Here is a 19,697-nt window from a genome sequence, read left to right as displayed (position 1 = left end):
ACCATGCCTGGCTAATTTTTGTATTTTTAGTGGAGACGGGGTTTCGCCATACTGTCCAGGCTGGTCTCGAACTCCTGACCTCAAGTGATCCACCCGCCTCAGCCTCCCAAAGTGCTGGGATTACAGGCATGAGCCACCATGCCTGGCCTAACAATTCCTTATGTAATTCTCAGAGCCTCTTATCCAAAAATGGTGTTTTTTTTTTTTAAACATTTAGTAGTAAAAAAGCTTTGTGTCTTAAAGATGTAGGATATTTCTTCTATTTGATAAAAAATATAGGAACTATCACATTTCCTTTTCTGCCCTGGCTACCAGGAAATTGAGAACCAAATTTGACCTCTAAGCATAATTATTCAACTCACATGAACATATCTGATTCTTCTGCCATACTTCTAATTCCCTTGATTAGTCATATTGTATATATGTACACACACACACACACACACACACACACACACAGAAAGAGAGGGAAACATATATACAATATTCTTTGCTGAGAATTTTTTCAACTTCTGTTGGGACAGAGATAGTATAAAGAGCTACTGAGAACAAGAAGGTACTATTACTATGAAAGGAATAAAAGATTCTAGCTACATCATGAAGATAGGAATTCCAATATATATCATCCTATGTATTTTTGTCCATAAGTGTGTTCTCACAGGAGAAAGAGATGTGAAGCTTTTATGATTTACGATTCTTAAAGTCATGGTTTTCAATATTACAACGTACACCAACAAGTTAAAAAGCCAGCTTTCTCAGATCACATGTTTCTACAATTCCCCTAAGTTGAGAGCAGCATGATCCAACACCGAACTGGGAGGCCTCAGTTTCCTTCTCTGTCTAATAAACAAAACAGACTAGATGAGCCCTAAGGGCTTTCCAGTTGTGATACTCTTTGAGCCTGTAAGAGCAGTGGCTAAGAGCATACACACTTCGGAGCCAAACAGGCTGAAATCCTGGATCTGCCACATATCAGCTATCATGAAAAAGTTACTAAACACTTGAAACCTCAGTTTCCTCATCTGTAAAAATGAGAATAACAGAACCTATAACTCATAGAGTTGTTGTGAAGGACAATATATAAAGTGCTTAGTGCCTAAATATATAAAGTGTTTAGTGCCTAAAATATGGTAAAGATTCAATATAATGCATTTATTACTAGTTATATTACTGTATCAGGAAGAAAACTTTAGAGGGCACTAACCTTTCAAGAACTATAATTTGGTACTTAATTAAGAATGGTATCTTTACTACTCACAGGCTTAGCATATTGTATTTACACATTTCCCAGTGCCTACAGCTTGCAGAATACAACTCTCATGAACAGCAAAAGGGGTTCTACATTGTACTAAGAGACTTTTAGTCCCAACAGATACTAGAGACTAATGGGTTACACTTGGCAGAACCCAGATCTCATATCTAATAGGCTAGTACTCCATAATCAGTAACCTCAATTACAAAGAGATGATAAATATGTTCCAGAGGATGATATTCCAATGTAGGTTCTTCCAGCAATTTCATTCAATTCAATAAATATTTTTTGAGTACCTATCCTGAGTCAGGTTCTAGGTAAGACATGAAACTCAGGGATTAATAAAATAGAGGTTATAATCCAGTAGGAAAGATTCATAATTAACACAGGGCAGTATGCTAGGTCCTGCCCTGCCCTGCTCTGTCACTCCTGGGCTTTATAATATGAAAATAAATGACAGTGCATGCCTTCATAAAGTTGCACATGATACTTACTATTAAATCACTAGTGGGCAACACAATAAAAGAACACTTGTTACAAGAAATTGTACTTGAAACATATATGTTAAATACAAATGATGTGGTCTGCTAAAGGCAATTTTTGCAACCATGTAAAATTATCAGGATTAGGCGGGTGGGAGTATGAAAGGCCTGGTAAACCCCTGACTCCGGGTTTCTCCACAAACTGGCAAAACCTCACTCTCAACAAGTAGAGTATCATTGCCATTATCTGAGGATTTCCAGTAAAGAAAGTGTAAAGACTCCAAAAGCCATACTCACTAATTATCTTCTAAACTTATGTTCCATGGATGGGCATGGTGGCTCATGCCATGCCTGTAATTCCACACTTTGGGAGGCTATAGCGGGCAGATCATTTGAGCCCAGCCTGAGCAACATGGCAAAACCCTGTCTTTACAGAAAATATAAAAATTAGGCAGCTATGGTGGTGCACGCTTGTAGTCCCAGCTACTCTGGAGGCTGAAGTGGGAGGATCAGCAGAACCTGGGGAGGTTGGGGCTGCAGTGAGCCATGACTGCACCACTGCACTCCAGCCTGGGCAACAGACAGAGATCCTGTCTCAAAAAATAAAACATAAATAAAATAAAATAAACGCATGTTCCTTTGCTAAAAATGTATCCTTTGAGCTAATCCCAGCAAAAATATAACTTGTGTAAGATTTGGGTGTCAGAGAGCCATTTCTCAACAAGACTCAAACAAACTCTGCCAGACTAATTCAAACAGAACAAAGGATGTGCTAATGAAAGATATAAGCAGGCCAGGCATGGTGGCTCATGCCTGTAGTCCCAGCACTTTGGGAAACCAAAGTGGTCACATCGCTTGAACCCAGGAATTTGAGACCAGCCTGGCTAACACAGCAAAACCCCGTCTCTACAAAAACCTTTTTAAAAAATTAGCCAGGTATGGTGGCATGTACCTGTAGTCCCAGTTACTTGGGAGGCTGAGGTGGGAAGATCACTTGAGTGAACCCAGGAAAGGAAAACTGCAGTGAGACAAAATCACGCCATTGTACACTCCTGCCCGGGTGACAGAGTGAGACCCTGTGGGGAGGTGAGAGTAAGGGAGAGGGGGAACGGGAGGGGGAGTGGGAGGGAGAGGGAGAGGAAAGGAAAGGAAAGGAAGGAAGGAAAGGAAGGAAGGAAAGGGAAAGGAAGGAAAAGGAAAGAAAAGAAAGGGAAAGGAAGAAGAAAGAAAAGAAAGGAAAGGAAGCAACCAAGAAAGCTACAAGCAAAGCTCAACAGGTGCTCAGAAAATAGATTGTAAACTGAGCCTAGGAGAACGTGTAGAGTTTTAACAGGCCGAGAAAGAGGCTAAGAAAATAAATGAGCAAAGGCCCAGGGATAAAAGTTAGGGCAGCAGGAACAGAGTGAGGGTAGGAAATGGTAAAAGAGAAGCCTAGTTCTATAATATCTAGTACCTTACAGACAAACATGAAGTAAAAAAGGCCTGGTTTAGTGATTCCCTGAATTAGGTGCTTCCCTGCACAGGGACAGTTACCTGCAGCAGCTCTTTAGCTGAACCTCTCTTCTCCACATCCATCTCAAGACAGCGGTTCAGAAAGTCCCGGAAGATAGCTGACAGCTTCTCTGGGTTCTGAAGTTCTGGGGTCCCATTGGTGGCAATGAGGTACAAGGCCTGGCAATAAAAATGATGAATCACCTTGAATTCCAACTGAGGCTCTCTCTTGTTCTCCATATACACATTCTAGAAATATGGTCAGCTGCTTTATGCTCTAGGATGCAAAGTAGCAGCTGTGTATATATACTGGAAAGAGTATGACCTAAGGATCAGGCTGAACATTTAAAGGCCATGAGACTATGTGCAACTTCCCTATCTGTAAAGTAGGGATGATGATAATGCCCATCTCACATGTCTGTAAAAATAAAATAGTGTATTTGAAAGTACTTTGTAAACTTACGAAATATGTTACAGACCTAAGGGTTTATTGTTATTCTTTTTTTTTTTTTTTTTTTTGAGACAGAGTCTCGCTCTGTCACCCAAGCTGGAGTGTAGTAGCAAGATCTTGGCTCACTGCAACCTCCACCTCCTGGCTTCAAGCGATTCTCCTGCCTCAGCCTCGCAAGTAGCTGGGATTACAGGTGCCCACCACTACAACCGGCTACTTTTTGTATTTTTAGTAAAGACAGGGTTTCACCATGTTGGCCAGGCTGGTCTCGAACTCCTAGACTCAAGTGATCCGCCTGCCTCAACCTCCCAAAGTACTGGGATTACAGATGTGAGCCACTATGCCCGGCTTTATTATTATTCTTGCTTACACATCTGAAGGGTTTATTATCCATTTAGCCTGTTGAGTTAAACATCTGCCCAGCTACTGGCAGAAATTATTCCCGGTGCCTTCACCTCAATCATCCAAGAACTGATCTCTTCTAGCAGGAGAGGAATATTAAATATAAGTGAAAACTGTTGCCACCCTGGTCCCCTAAATGAAGCATCTCCTGGGAAAGGTAAAGAAAAACACAGTAAGACCAAATCTTTACAATCACTCAGCACTTAATTCAAAGAGTACTTACATAAGCACTGTCTAATTTAATGGCCACAATTAACTCTAGGCAAGAATTATCATCCTCACTTCACAGATAAGGTACAGAAACATAAAAAGATATGTCTAGGGCTGGGCGTGGTGGCTCACTCCTGTAATCCCAGCACTTTGGGAGGCTGAGGTGGGTGGATCACCTGAGGTCAGGAGTTCGAGACCATCGAGACCAACCTGATCAATATGGCGAAATCTGGTCTCTACTAAAAATACAAAACTTAGCTGGGCATGGTGGAAGATGCCTGTAATCCCAGCTACTCAGGAGGCTGAGGCAGGATAATCTCTTGAACCTGGAAGGTGGAAGTTGCGGTGAGCTGAGATCACACCATTGCACTCTAGCCTGGGTGACAGAGTGAGACTCCGTCTCAAAAAAAAAATAGGTATGTGTGTGTGTGTGTCTAGGATCGCTCTGTCTTGTTTCCAACATATCCCAGCAATTATTATCTTCAAATCTCTGCAAGGCCATTCTAAGGCAGGGAAGAATATGTTGCATGTGGAGTCAGACGCAAAGCTGGGACCAAAGGATAGAAACTACAGAAGGCAGTTTCAGTTTGGTGCACTGAGGCAATTTCCAATAATCAGAGATATCCAAGGATGACATGAGCATGTAGATAACCACCTACCAGCAACAGTGCACAGGAAATTCCTGCACTGGCTGGGAGGTGGGAATAAATGAGAATCAGAGTAAATTTCACATTTGCCCACACCAAGATTACCAACCTATTTGCATCTGTGTTGATACGCTCTGTTACAAGGGATAAATTGTCCATGCTAATCTAATGTCCTTTACTTCAGTACTTGATCGAACCCCTCTCATCGACTTAAGGATATCACTTCTATAGTTGTCACTTCCTTTTTGTACATGACCATTTTCCTCCTCTCCACTAAATCATTCCCATTAGCACACAGACATCATCTTTTAGAAAAACTCTCCCTTGACTCCATTTTAAGATAGTGTTCCATTTTTGTTACCCTTCCCAGCAAAATTCCTTTAAGAGAAAAAAAACCTGTTTATACATGCCATCTCGACGTCCTCTTCTTCCACTTTCATGAATTTAATTAGACTTTCATCCCCATCTCTCTACTGACAACTGATTGTTAAGGTCATTAAGAACCTCTACATTGGCAAATCCAATGTTCATTTCTCAGTTTCATCTTAACCTATCAATCACATTTGACACATAATCTACCCTCCTCCTCCTTCGGGAAGCACACTGTTCTACTCATCTCCAGGACACTTCACCTCCAAGACACTTCTCTGTTCTCTCACCTAGAAAGGCCACTCCTTGGTCTACTTTGCTAGTTCCTCCAACCTGTAAACAGTGGAATAACCTAGAGCTCAGTATTCAAATCTCTTTTCTTTAACAGTACTCATTCTCTAGGTGAGTGATCTCATCTACCTCTGATTTTAAATACCAACTATATATTATCTACTAATAAATTTATGTTTATTGTCCTGACCCCTCACCCTTGAACTCCAGACTCTTAAGCCAAACTCTACTCCCAGCTCCACTTAAATGTCTAATTAACACTTCAAATCAGCACATTCAAAACCAACTCTTAATTACCCAACTTAAGTATGCTCTTCACCATTTCAACAGATGGCAACTGAATATTTTCAGCAATTCAGATCAAAAATTGTGTAGTCATTGCTGATTCCTCTTTCTCTAATATTCAGTTCATCCTGTCAGCTAGTCCTTCAAGACATTTCCTGAGTCTGACCACTTCTCACTTCCACTCCTACCAAGACACCACCACTCTGAACTATTACAACAGTCTCTCGCAGTCTATTTTCCATAAAAGCAGCCAAAATGATCTGTTTAAAACATAAATCAGATCACATTACTCCTCAGCTCAAAACCGTCTAATGACCGTCCAACTCTGCAGAATAAAATAACTTACGAGAGAGAACTTCCCTCTCTACTCTAAAATAGCACACCTCTTCCTCCATTACTCTCTTAACTTCCTTACTTTGCTTTTTCTCACAGCATTTACCATCTGTTACTACATATTAATTTATTTTATTTTCATTAGAATAGTTTCTTGCACTTGAAAGGGACTCAGATAGTTGTTGAATAAATGAATGAGTGACTTCTAATATTCCTTTTCTTTGACCATTTATATTTTAAGTTCAACAGTGACTAGTTGTATCCAGAAAAGGGATCTCCAGGTTGAAAGCCATAGAGAATAGCCTGGATTCTTATTTCCTGGGACTAGAGACAACAGCCCAAATAAATTGAAATAGGAATGGTAACACTCACTCTCAGAGGGTTTTCATTGAGGTATGGAGGCTCCCCTTCAATCATTTCGATGGCCATGATGCCCAGGGACCAGATGTCAACCTTGGGCCCATAGGCCTTTCGTGTCACAACCTCTGGTGCCATCCAGTATGGGGTTCCCACCATGGTGCTCCGTTTGCTCTGCTCTGGGGTTATCTGTGCACAGAATCCAAAATCAGCTAGAAAAGAAAAATAAGAGAAAGAACATACATTTAGGATATACACTCACTTCAGTAAGTGTTGACTGTGTGCCTACACATAGGTAACAAGATCTGCCTGGCTTCCAGCTCTGCTATCCTTTGTCTCTCCAAAGTCACTTGACTGCCACCTTCATGTCTAGCTCCTAGCCTATTTCCTATTGAACCCTGAAGAGAAACAGGAGGAATATAAGAAACACCATCTCTGGCCTCCTATCTCTCCTCAAACCAGAGGACTTAGTGTTAAAGTCCAAGCTGCCCATTTTGGTCTTGATTGCTTGTCCCAATTCTGCTTTGTTCTTGAAAAACCATTCTCACATTCTCAAATATGGCAACGAGGTCCTTGCCTTATTTCTTGGGCACGAGTCCTTGATTTAAACCCCAATCAGCTATGACTAAGCATGGCCCTGTTTTTATGTCCCAGGCCCAGGGCTGCTAGCAGTCCTTCCATAAACTGCCCATCCACCCATAACATAGCCTGTTTTTCTGGTCTACTGGTCTTTACACCTTTGAACAAAATGTTCTACTTGCCGTGGTTTTCATATTATATTGCAATTATAAATTTATTTAAATTAGGAAGACTTTGAGAGTACGGATTATATCTTCTTACTTGTCCTCATATCCCTAGAAGGATTGGCATGTACTAGAAATTCAATAAAAGTTTGCTGAATAACTGAATGAAAGAAATTACGCAAAACCCTTTTTTCTAATTATCTATTAAATGTTTTCCATACTAGATTGAGAAGGTAGGGAAAATGTACTCTCAGTGCCCATCACAGGACCTAGCACAGAGTAAGCATTCAGCCAAGTTTTTTGTGGTTGTTGTTAAATGTATACATGAATGAAAAAATAATGAAATGATATCCTATGATTAATATAGAAGAATATAAAACAGCCCTCATATCCCATGAAATAATAAAGACCCTTTGGTGAGTGTCGTAGTTACTATTATATGATGACCATCTCACAGGAGACAGGGCCCCACAGGGAGAGAAGTATTATCATTCCTAAGGCTCCTACTTACTTAGCTTGACAGAGCCATCCATTCCCAACAGAATATTGTCACTCTTGATGTCTCTGTGAATGACCTGGTTCGAATGCAAAAACTCCAGAGCCTGCAGACACTATTGAAGTGGTGTGGACAGGGGGAGAAAGAAAGGACATACATATAATACAGAAGACTTAATAGAAAATCAACTAATTCAACCTCTTCACTTTAAAATAAAGGAAGTAAGGCCCCAACAAGTAAAAGGACTTGCCCCAAAGCACTCGCAGAGCCAGATCTAGAACCAAGTCTTCCATCTCCCAGCTAAACATTCTTTTAACACTCCATGCTGCCTTTCACCTTAAAATAGTTTTTTAAGTAAAAGAGCTCCTCCAATGTATTTTTTTTTTTTTAATTAGATCCTTGGTAAAGAACCTAAGGCCCAAGAGAAATTACTGAAGAAAAATGGAAAGGATCTTATAATGACAGACTGGAGGAAAACAACAAATAAGGGTCATATTCGAGGAAGCAGACATATGGAAGTGATACTAGAAGCAGTAAGTTAGCAGGATAATCTTATTTTGGTGAGGAGATATTTTGTACTATTTCGGATATGCTGAATTTGACATCTGAAGACAAATGTCCAGTAGGCAACTGAATTTGTAACTCTTAGTTTCCATACAGAGGTAAATATTTACAAGTCATTTGGGAAGAGATGATTTTTGTTTAAGTTATAGAAATGGTTGAACCTGGCAAAGGGTATAAGAGAAAGAGAAGAACCTTGGAAAACACCTATGGTACACAGGCAGAATGAGTAACAAAGAGACACAATGGTACAATTAAAATGCCTGGTTCTGCTGCTACCCCACTAACTATATAATTCTGGACTCCCATCTATAAAATGTGGGAATCAGATGAGATCATCTCAGCTTTTCTACTAAATCAATAATTTGCTTTCATTGACCCAAAACTAATTTTTTAGAAACTTCTACCAATTAAAAAACTAGACTAAAGATATAAGTGAACAGGAAAATACTATTTAAATGGTCCTAACCTAATACTTTACTTTCTAAGAATATACCAATGGCTAAATTAAGAATAAAACAATATCCAGAATTGGGTTTTCCCTGAAAATGTAAGAGCTGCTCTTCTTACAAGGGTGGAGACATCTCAGGATGTCAGAAATTATGATGAAAAAGAATGATCTTGAGAAACTGGAACCTCATACATTGCTCCCCTTTGGCAGTTCCTCAAAAGTTGAGTACAGAGTTGTCATATGACCAGCAATCCACCTGTAGTTATATACCCACGAGAATGAGAACATACCTCCATACAAAAACTGGTATATAAGTGTTCATAGAGTAATTTTTTATTTTTTATAACAGACAAAAACAGAAACAACTCAAATGTCCATTCTATTACTTGGCAATAAAAAGGAATGAGGTACTGATACATGCTACAAAATGGATGATTCTGTGAAACACAATGCTAGCTAAGTAAAATAAGCCAATTACAAAAGAACAAATATTACACGATTCCATTTATATAAAATGCCCGGTACAGGGAAACTACAGAGGTAGAAAATAGATTAGCGGTTACATAGGGCTGGGAGAGTCAGGGCAGGGGACATGGGGAGTGACTGTTAATGGATATTAATTTCCTCTTTGGAGTGATAAAAAGGATCTAAAATTCATTATGATGGTGGTTGTACAACTCTATGAATATACTAAAAGCTAGTGAATTATATACTCTAAATGGGTGAATTATATCTCAGTAAAGATGTTTTTAAAAGGAGATGATCTCTATTAGAACTGAAGAATAGTAATACCATCTATCATACATTAACATTTTTTTCCAAGTGCTTTTTCATCCATATAGCACCCCTAAGGTATATACAGTGTGAATGCTGCAATTTCCATTTTATAGATTAATAATGAGGCAAAATGATTTCCCAAAGTATACGTATGTATGTATTCTCCACTAGTGAAACTTGGTTCCTGAGGGTAGGCAGGTGGGGTGAAAAAAAACTTAGGTATTACAATGGTTTATGACCCTCCAAAGGGCCAGAGTATGTAAACAGTTGACCTATGTATCTGTGATATTAAAATTTCATGGCAGGGAGTATGATTAGGAAAAAGGCTCCTTAAGAAGGAGACAATGAAAAGAAGGTTAAGAAATACTGCATTAGTAGTGGAACAAGGAAAAAAAGTCAGAACCCCTAAGAATCCCAGCCTGGTATTAATTCCATTAATTAATTCCAATTACTTGTGAATATTCTAGATCCCAAAGTTGTTTGCAAAGGGGACCATATTTTCTAGGGCAGTATTGATTTCACATTTTATTTTTCTTAACACTGATTAAATATGTAACTACATAATTTCAGCAGTATGCCGTCAGATCTTGCACCATCAAACCCCAATCACACTATTATACCCATCCCCACAAAATTCTGAACCTCATCTCATTTTCTATGCTTCCCCTAATCTCCTAACTTTTCTATTATTTTGGTGCAAAAGCAATTGTGGTTTTTGGCATTTTTTTTTTTTTTTAAGTAATGGCAAAAACTGCAATTACTTTTGCATTATTGGGCCACCAGAAAGTTCCAGTCTGTCATCAGCAAAACACCCAATATCTTCAATGTCTCTGAATATTCCCTTCATCTTCTTGCTCTAATGGAAATGAAATGTGGTTATTCCCTGAGGACACTGTCCAGGCCTTCTGGAGGGCTTTTTTTCTTCTTACATCAGCATATTATCGATTCTAGACATTTAATAGCAATGAGGAGAAAGGGAATATTTATTTGAGCTTTTTTTTTTTTTTTTCCTGGAAGTATTTTACCCTAGATTTTTGGTGGCTTGCTTTTATATATCATTCAGATGTTTACTCAAATCCATAGCAAAACCTTCCCTGACTATCCTGTCTAAAATAGAACTTCCTCCATCAGTACCTTCTTATTCTGCTTTATTTTCCTTATAGCACATAAATAAAGCAAGAAAGCAGAATAAAAATGATTAAAATATATGCCCACATAAAAGAGATAAAGGAATATATAATAATGTGCTTACAGTGGTTATCTTTAAGACTGGAATTACGAGTGACTTTTTACAATATATACTATTTAGTACTTTATAATTTTCCTACATTGGGTAGAATAAAGTTATCTTTAAAGAAAAAAAAAATCATGGTGATAGAAATGACAAACACAGGTACAATACAGGAATGATAGGAGCGTCAGCACTAATTTCTACTAATTCCACAGAGCCCAGACTGAGATCTCACTGGGTAGGGAACTTCAGGAGACAGGAATACGGAGGCAGCTTTCTACCCAAGACTGCTTGGCCCTTGGCCTTACCTCACGGCACACAGCTGCAATCTGGCCTTCATCCATGCATGTTTCTGTCACCACGTCTGTCAAGGAGCCTCCAGCCAAGTATTCCATAACAACCCATAGCTCATCTCCCACGAGGTAACTGCAGGAATACAGATAAAGGGTGAGAGGGAACAATCAGAGTACTCTGAGCCATGGCACTGGGTTTCAAAGGCTAAGCATATACACACAGTGAAACTACGTCTTAGCACAAAGTAAAGTAAAAGGTTCTTTACTTTGGGGAAAAGCAGAATCTGGGGGACAAAATCACTAACTGAATTTCTCAAGGATGCTCTTGGAGAAAACCAAGCATACATGTTCTGTGAAACCCCAAAGGGCAGAACTAAGATCACTAGCTTAAAGTGATACAATAAAATTGCATTTCATCACAACACAAAGGAAGACATTCTAAAATTAGAAAGACTGACATGATTCCCACACCTCTAGAAGCATCCAAACATTTTGCAATGATAGGATTTAGAGTCCATGTTACCCAAAGAAGAGAGAGCTACTAACCCTCCCAGAGAGTCCTACCAGATCTGAGATCTATGAGACCAAGTATTGGGTCTTGTTTAAGACTCTATCCCCAGAGTCCAGCACAGCAAATGCCAATATTTACTAAATAAATCAATGAACGAAATAAAAGATAACTATAAATATTAAATGAAATAATGTTTATGAGTCCCTTAAAAGCTGCAAAGTGTTGTATACATAGTCATTATGCTGACAATTGACCTCTACTTTGAGTGTCTGTGATTCAAGAATGGAATGAATTTAGCAAGGGCTTACAGAGCCAAAGCCATCTGATAAGCCAAGGCTACCATTTAGTAAGGTATCCCCAGAGAGACTGTGGGCTCACACGAGTTAGAAGTGATAGCTTCACTCAGGGGTTGGATCACTCAACCCTATTACATGATAAATAAAAACGTCACTTAGCCTATCCGGTCAATGTTTCCTTACTATAGAACTGGACAAATAAAAACAAGGTGAGCCTAGAGCCCTAAAGTCTTCTGCCAGTCTTGGACAAAGATGCTGGATTGGAAAAAAAACATTTCTTGCACTGGCTTGAACTGTGTGGTATCATCTTATCTTCATCCTGTTATTGGGAACACTGCTGGACAGATGTGGAGACTGTTGGAAGATTTTAACAAATGCACTAAAGCAAAGGGTAAGATTTGAATCCTATTTTTTTGACTACTAATCAACTGCTTTCCATAAAACTTTGTGTTCTGATTTATAATTTTTAAATGTCCATGACAAATAAACATGACAGACTAAGTGTTTCTTCAACAATCTCTTTTGAGAGAGAAGACTATGGAGATTTGAACTGCTATGGTCTGAATGTTTGTGTCCCTCACAAGTTATATGTTGAAAATCTAATCGCTAATGTTACTAGGAGGTGGGGCTTTGGAAGGTGATTACATCATGAGGGTTCTGCCCATGAGTTCATCCATATGTGATGGAGTTCCCTCTGGGACATCTCACAAAAACCACAGACCCTCATTTGCAACACCTTCACTGAATGCTCAGGTTAAGATCTTCTTCTATGATCTTACAAAGTGTACTTTTTTCTATACCAGACCAGGAACTATTTGAAGGCAAAGATAGCATTATTTACTTCTGATTTCCAGAGTAAAAGCCTCTGGGAATACCAGTAAAGGTATGATTAATAAACAAATCTATAAGTCTCTTAATCCTACTCCCAGAACACAAATTCCTTCAATAACATGGTCTTATCATTTAGATGCATCCACTGATGGGTAACTCACCATTTTGTGAGACAGGCCATACCCTTACTGACAGCTTTCATTTTTCCATATCCTGAGCCAAAATCTAAAACCCCTGCCGCCTTCAGTAGTTTGCACGAGCTATATTCTCTGTATAATAAGTTCTGAAAGAGATGATAAGGTACTAACTTTCAGAGGATTCTTCAGAGCCAGTCAGGACCCACATTAAGGAGACATAACCATCTCAAAGAAAAAGACTTTATTCTTTACAGTGTTGGGAATGTCAAAGTTCAACTCCTTTCCTCTTTAAGGAAACTGAAGCTTACTAGTGTTTTAGATGCAGAATAAGAAGGCACCCTTATGAAATCTACCAGTAACAGGAAGAGGTAGCTGGTCATGCAATATAAGAGGTAAAGAAATTAGAGCCCAAGATATAGTCCAATTTCACCTCCACCTATGATGTCTCTGAACCCTGGGCAAGAAGCTTAACTTTTTTTGTTGTTCAGGTATCGGAGAAAAGAACCTGATATAATAGAAAGGGCATTGATATTGGTGCTAGGAATATTCAAATTCAAAACACTGCTTTGCTGTTTTATGGCTTACTACTCTTGGACAAGTTATTAACATCTATAAACCTCAGTTTCCTCGTCTGTAAAATCTGGATAAAAAACCCTGCCTCACAATGAGATACTGTTCATGAAAGTGCTTAGTACAAAATAAAGCACAATACAAATATTATATACAACCACTCTTACTATTTTGAAAAACAATTTTCATGAGCTGGAATGATGGGCTAAAACAATAAAAATGGGACTTAATGAAGATAGTGAAAAAGTTCTATATTTCCAGTTTAATGCAAGCTATGTAAAAAAAAAAAATCAGAAATTTTAGTTGACTGCAAACTTACTAGGAGTCAAAACACACACCCTAAAAGATAAAACAAGAATGAAATCATTAAGCTGTGTTGAGTTTAGAAAGAGTCCCACTCTCTCTGAAGTGGTCAGATCTCAAATGAAACATCTAGTTCTGCACATTGCATTTTAAGAGAACATAAACAAACAAGGAGTTATTCAGGAGGATGAACAGAATAAGGAAAGATTTGGGATATAAAATGAGTTAAGGACCTAGATGTTTGACTCAGGTAGATGGGCTGGTAGGTTTCCCTTAGGCAAAACAAACAGTAATAGGATCAACTGTTACAAGCTACATGGTGGTAGAGTTCAGCCTAATACAGAAGGATTTCCCAGCAATAAAGGCATCTAGCATTACACAGGGTCACCTACAGAGAGCTCAGCATCACAGAAGACTCTTAAATGGAGGCAGTTCTGAGTGCTGGCACCGCCCTCTTCTCTGACAGTCCACCAATCAGTCCCAAAGGCCCTATCCCTCTGATGGGACCCACCACTCCATACCTGTCCAAGTAATTCACAATGTTTGGGTTCTTGTTTTCCCTCATGACCAGGATCTCATTAATAATCAGCTCTTTCTTGGGCTGCTGCTGAAGATTCATCTGCTTAATGGCCACCTGAAATCAGAGTATATTCAATGTGCAACCATAGTCATTCCCATTTATTGAGCACCTACTAAGTACCAGACCTTAAGTACTCAGGAAACAAAGATGAGTAAGATATAGTCTTAGCCCTCGAGTAATTCACAATTTGTCTATGTAGACCAGTGGTCTTCAAAGTGAGGTCTCAAGCCAGCATTATCATCGTCTGGGAGCTTGTTGGAAATAAAAACCTGGGGTCTCGCCCCAAATCTACTAAATCAGAAACTATGTGATGTAATAAGTCCTCCAGGTCACTGTGATATACACCAAAGTTTCAGAATCAAACTTTGGTGTAGAAAAATACTTTTAAAAAGTCACAACAGAAAAGAGATGCTATAACAGAGGTTCATACAAAATGCTAGCAAAACACAAAATATGACAAAAGCCAAGAACTCTTTCAATCTGGCCAAGTATAGGGACTTCATAAAGGGAGAAGTGACTTTCTGAACCTGGTGTAGAAAGATAAATCAGAGTTGACCAGGTCAAGAAAGAATAGAAAAGGAGGATGAGAGCTCTATCTACAGAAATAAAAGCAAATTTCCAGACAACATGAATATAAGGTATACTTTAGTTTCTAAGGTACTTGGTATCAATTCCTTCTGTATGTAAGGTACTATTATAAGGTGTTCTCAAATTTGGTATTTCATTTAATCTTCAAAGACACCTTGTGTGCTAAATATTACTAATGATTCAACAGATGGGGAAACTGTGTTTCAGAGAGGATGTGACTTGCATACATAGCCATTCAACAGCAAAATCAGGATTAGAACCCTCAAAAGGGATGCCAAGTTATCCTGTACATGTAGCCAGATTAATTTTCCCCCAGAGTACACATTTGATAACCTTGTTCAAAAACTTACATGGCTCCTGGTTGCCTAGAAATGTTTCTCAGTACAACATTCAAAGTTCTCATGATCTGGCCCCTACTTTACTTCCAACTCTATTCCTTCACAGAGGAGTGTTCATGGAGAATACTCCATGTTCTCCCTGGTATCTAGTTCCCCTTCCTTTGTTCACAATCTTCTCTTCATCTGGAACAGCCTGTATCATTTCCACACATTCAAAAGCTACTTACGCTTTGTATCAGGCCAAAGGAAACTTCATTCCCCAAAACCAATATGCCTTTTCCCTTCTTTAAAGCCCTATAAGATCATATTTATCCCTTTTTTATGGAACTTACAACTTGCTATCATGTGTAATGATTAGTTAGGGGTAGTGTATCAAGAAGTTTGAGGGCTTGACTGAAAGCCCAGAACCCCAATGCCAAACACAAGCCTTTACACACATAGAGTTGGTGCTCAAGAAATGTCTGTAGAAAGGAAGAGGGCAAGAGAGAAGTCAATAGGTTGGTAAGTACTTTGTTTTTAAATAAAAACAACAAAAAAATGGCAATGGGCTCCTCTATACCATAGGAGTATACTTTAAATTATTTTCTAAGTGTTCATTCTCTAGAGGTATTTTGCCTTTTTCCTGCTTAGTGGACAAGAACATGAACACCTAATAGAACGAAGCTGTCTTTCTAGAAGCAGCAAGAAGTATAAAGAAGGAATGATTCAAACTTTTATGTGACAAATCCCTGACTCTATTATTTCTTCAAGTCAAGAATGGACAGTCTTTTGCAGAGACCAAGTTACTCATTAAGAATAGAAGTAATTCCGTAAAAAATCTGACCACCTCCATTCCCTACCTCAAGTAAGGAAAAATTGCTTTGGAGTGGAGTTTCCTGTTAAGTCAGGCTTCTGGTCTGGTGGCAGCTGTCTATAACAGCTGAGCATTAGTTTTTCCTAACGTTTGAAAAGCAACATGTTGATCTAAAGATATTAAGTATAGTTAGCCCTTATAACACACATTAAGGACTGGAGCCAGAAGAATGTCTTTTGAGTTACTCATGCCATCTTGGAGGATGGGACACTGCTTATGAACCTCACAGTGGTCACTGCTGGCAGCAGCAAGGAAGGAGAGGCATAAAGAGGCTAACATGGAGGCTGGGGCAGGACATGGGAGTCCTTTTCTTTTTTCTTTTCCTTTTGAGACAGACTCTTGCTCTGTTGCCTAGGCTGGAGTGCAATGGCAATCTCTGCTCACAGCAACCTCCGCCTCCCGGGTTCAAGCGATTCTCCTGCCTCAGCCTCCCGTGTAGCTGGGATTACAGGGATCCGCCATCACGCCTGGCTAATTTTGGTATTTTTAGTAGAAACAGGGTTTCACCATGTTGGCCAGGCTGTTCTCGAACTCCTGACCTCATAATCTGCCTGCCTCGGCCTCCCAAAGTGCTGGGATTACAGGCGTGAGCCATCGTGCCCAGCTGGGAGCCCTTTTCAATAGCTACTAACTATGGGCTAGGCTGTGTCCTTCATCTATCAGACCCCACCTATATAGGCTAGGATATGGCATTCCTATAACAGAAAAAGAACTAGACTTGAACTCTGAGAACTTAAGCTCAGGACGTGTCACTTACTGACCTTGACCAATCACAGGCTCTCTGAGCCTCAGTCTCTTCATCAATACATTGAAGATAATCTCAACCTTGATTCCCCTCTTCTCAGGATTGTTTTGAATACCAAGTGAGACAATGGCAAATGCATTACTCACATATAAGTAAATAAGCAATAAAGTTAGACAATAATGAAAATGGTAATCATAGTAATAATAGCATTTAATAAGTACTTGGCACAGCAACCACTCTCCCACCACTACTGTTTATCAAATACCAACTGTGTGCCAGGCTCTGTGCTAGATGCCCTATTTATATTATCAAAGTAAAACCTAACAGCCCTGCAAAGTAAGAATCATGATCTGCATTTTCAGGTAAGAAAATTGAGCAAAGACTGATAAGAAAATTCTAAGGTCATAATCAATACCCACAGGTCTATGTGACTCCAAAGGCTCTTCCAGTCTGTTCTTTCTACCATACACATTCTCTCTAAAAACACACTTGAAAAATAATTGTTGATCTGTAACTGGAAGACTTCCCAGTACTAACATTCTTCCTATATGTGAGACAATAGGTCTGTCCTTCTCAGCTGGATAACCCCCAATAAGCATGCACTCACAAAGACCGCACTCACAAAGACCGAGAGCATCCTGCTGACTCCACTAAAGATTTATTCTCCCTGGGGCAGGAAATGAAGCCTTCCTGACCACACTGCATTAGCCACCCTGATGGACTCCCTTCCATTCATAGTTTTGTAACCACAAGGCAGGCATACAATGATATTTAAATTTCTCTTTCCTCTGGCCAGCTTCTCACACAGCCAGCCTCCAGGCCTTTCAGGAACCACCATCATCACCTACCTGCCTCCCATCAAGGACTGTGAGGCCTGAGAGGCCAGAAACATGACAAGGGACTCTAGTATCTAACCTCAGCTCTGTTGTGCTCTTGCGGCCCAAAACACACAGGATTAGGCGTCAAAGATTCTAAACCAGTCCCTGCTAATCGCTGACAGTACAACTTTGCAAAAAAGTTATTATATACCCTGAGCCTCAAATTCCTCAGCAGTAAAGAAAAAATAATATTACCTACCTCATAGAGTTCTTTTCAGGATTGGTATAACCTTCTTTATTTTAATCTCTGCATCATATTCACCATCATTAAAATGTCATGATAATACTATCCTTCTTTCCTCACTATTATTTTTACTTTAAGGCAGATTTCTGTCAATATTACAAGGCTTTTATATGTACACAAAGGAAATTACGGGCTCTTACATTTACACATGATTTTAATGTCTGTGAACTTTCACAGAATTCTTAGCATAAGGTGTGGCATAAAGCAAATGCTTTGTGGAGTACATACACATGCATATGAGTAAAAATGAATAAATATGAATATGTAGTTCATAAAGTTTATAATGCATTTTTACATGTATTGCTGTACTGAATTCTTTCAATACTTTTGTGGACATTTTATCATGCACATTTTATAAATATATAAAATTCAGGTTCAGAGAGGTCAGATGACTTGCCCAAGGTTATATAAGTAGCTAAAGGCTTATAAGTTCTTTGGATTCTCACATCAAAGAACAATGAATAAATCTTTAACCATAATAATGATTTTTAAAACTTGGCTTACCCTAGGTGGAGCCTTAATATTTGGCTTTAACACTTGTAAAAACTCACGAGAGCCTAGTGAGATATATGCTACCGCTATTAACCATGACTTCTCCAGGATGCCACGTGGTTTCAACCACCAAAAATATAGAAGCACATGTCTAGCAGCCTCCCTTACAGAACCCCAACTCTATTTTCATTGGAAGAGGAGGTGCCTCTCTCAATTGCTGTGTCCCGGTACTCTCTGAAGAAAGAACTTCTCTGGGGCAGCTGCCATCCAGTTCACTGGCTGACGCTCCTACTCTGCAACCAAATATTAGAATGCAAGGAAACCTCAAGTACTCTATATTCCCTTCTTAACTTCCTTCTACTGAATATAAGACCTTGGGTCAGCAGGCTTTAGCTATAGTTCTCATGGCTTAATGAAATGAGAGGGACAAAAAGCTGCCTCCAAATAAATGAGGATTTCACTGTTCAGTGGAAAGTAAAGGTAGCACCAGTAGATTAGGAGTCAAGAGACATGGTTTAAATCTCCTGTAGATCAGATTTCTCCCCCAAGCCCCAGACCTGTATAAGCAACTATCCACTTGGCAATCAGGCAGTATCCAATTTCTTTTTCCTTTCTCCTTGAATAATATCACCCACTTGTAAACAATGTTCACATTCAGTCAGTCATCTAATTCTGTCAAACCTACCTGCTAAGTATCTCTCAAATCCATCCACTTCCCTCCATCTATTTCACCTTAGTCCAAACCTTAGGTTTCATCATGTTAGCCTGCTATTTGGCTCTTGTATGCTACAGTAAGAAACTAGAAATGTTCCAGCTGGGCGCAGTGGCTCACGCCTGTAATCCCAGCACTTTGGGAGGCTGAGGCAGGAAGATCACCTGAGATCAGGAATTTGAGAGCAGCCTGGCCAACATGGTGAAACCCCATCTCTACTAAAAAATACAAAAATTAGCCAGGCATGGTGGCAGGTGCCTGTAATCCCAGCTACTCAGGAGACTGAGGCTGGAGAATTGCTTGAACCCAGGAGGCGGAGGTTGCAGTGAGCAGAGATCACGCCACTGCACTCCAGCCTGGATGACAGAGTGAGTCAACCCCATCTCAATTAAAAAAAAAAGAAATTAGAAATGTTCCTATTGACCTAACAAGGGCTAAAAATTAATCCCAAATTAAAAGAAACAGAACTAAAGGGCAACAGTGGGTGGTGGATACTC

At 39.4% G+C, this 19,697-nt stretch overlaps 1 protein-coding gene across 2 annotated transcripts in view; it reads right to left on the bottom strand.

The window, feature by feature from the left end:
* PAK1 (p21 protein (Cdc42/Rac)-activated kinase 1) overlaps nucleotides 1-19,697 on the bottom strand; it is a 94,856-nt gene that overhangs the window by 5,814 nt on the left and 69,345 nt on the right. For both annotated transcript variants that reach the window (XM_011938936.1, XM_011938937.1), the window contains exons 10-14: nucleotides 14,292-14,404; nucleotides 11,138-11,255; nucleotides 7,825-7,924; nucleotides 6,586-6,782; nucleotides 3,268-3,405 (exon numbers count right to left, since the gene is read on the bottom strand). In XM_011938936.1, coding sequence (XP_011794326.1) covers nucleotides 3,268-3,405; nucleotides 6,586-6,782; nucleotides 7,825-7,924; nucleotides 11,138-11,255; nucleotides 14,292-14,404 — 666 coding nt within the window. The remainder of the gene's footprint in view (nucleotides 1-3,267; nucleotides 3,406-6,585; nucleotides 6,783-7,824; nucleotides 7,925-11,137; nucleotides 11,256-14,291; nucleotides 14,405-19,697) is intronic.

Source organism: Colobus angolensis, unplaced genomic scaffold (genome assembly GCF_000951035.1).
Source record: "Colobus angolensis palliatus isolate OR3802 unplaced genomic scaffold, Cang.pa_1.0 Scaffold179, whole genome shotgun sequence".
Classification (NCBI taxonomy): Eukaryota; Metazoa; Chordata; class Mammalia; order Primates; family Cercopithecidae; genus Colobus; species Colobus angolensis.
The sequence above is the reverse complement of the archived record's forward strand: the minus strand, read 5'-3'. Positions and strand labels throughout refer to the sequence as shown.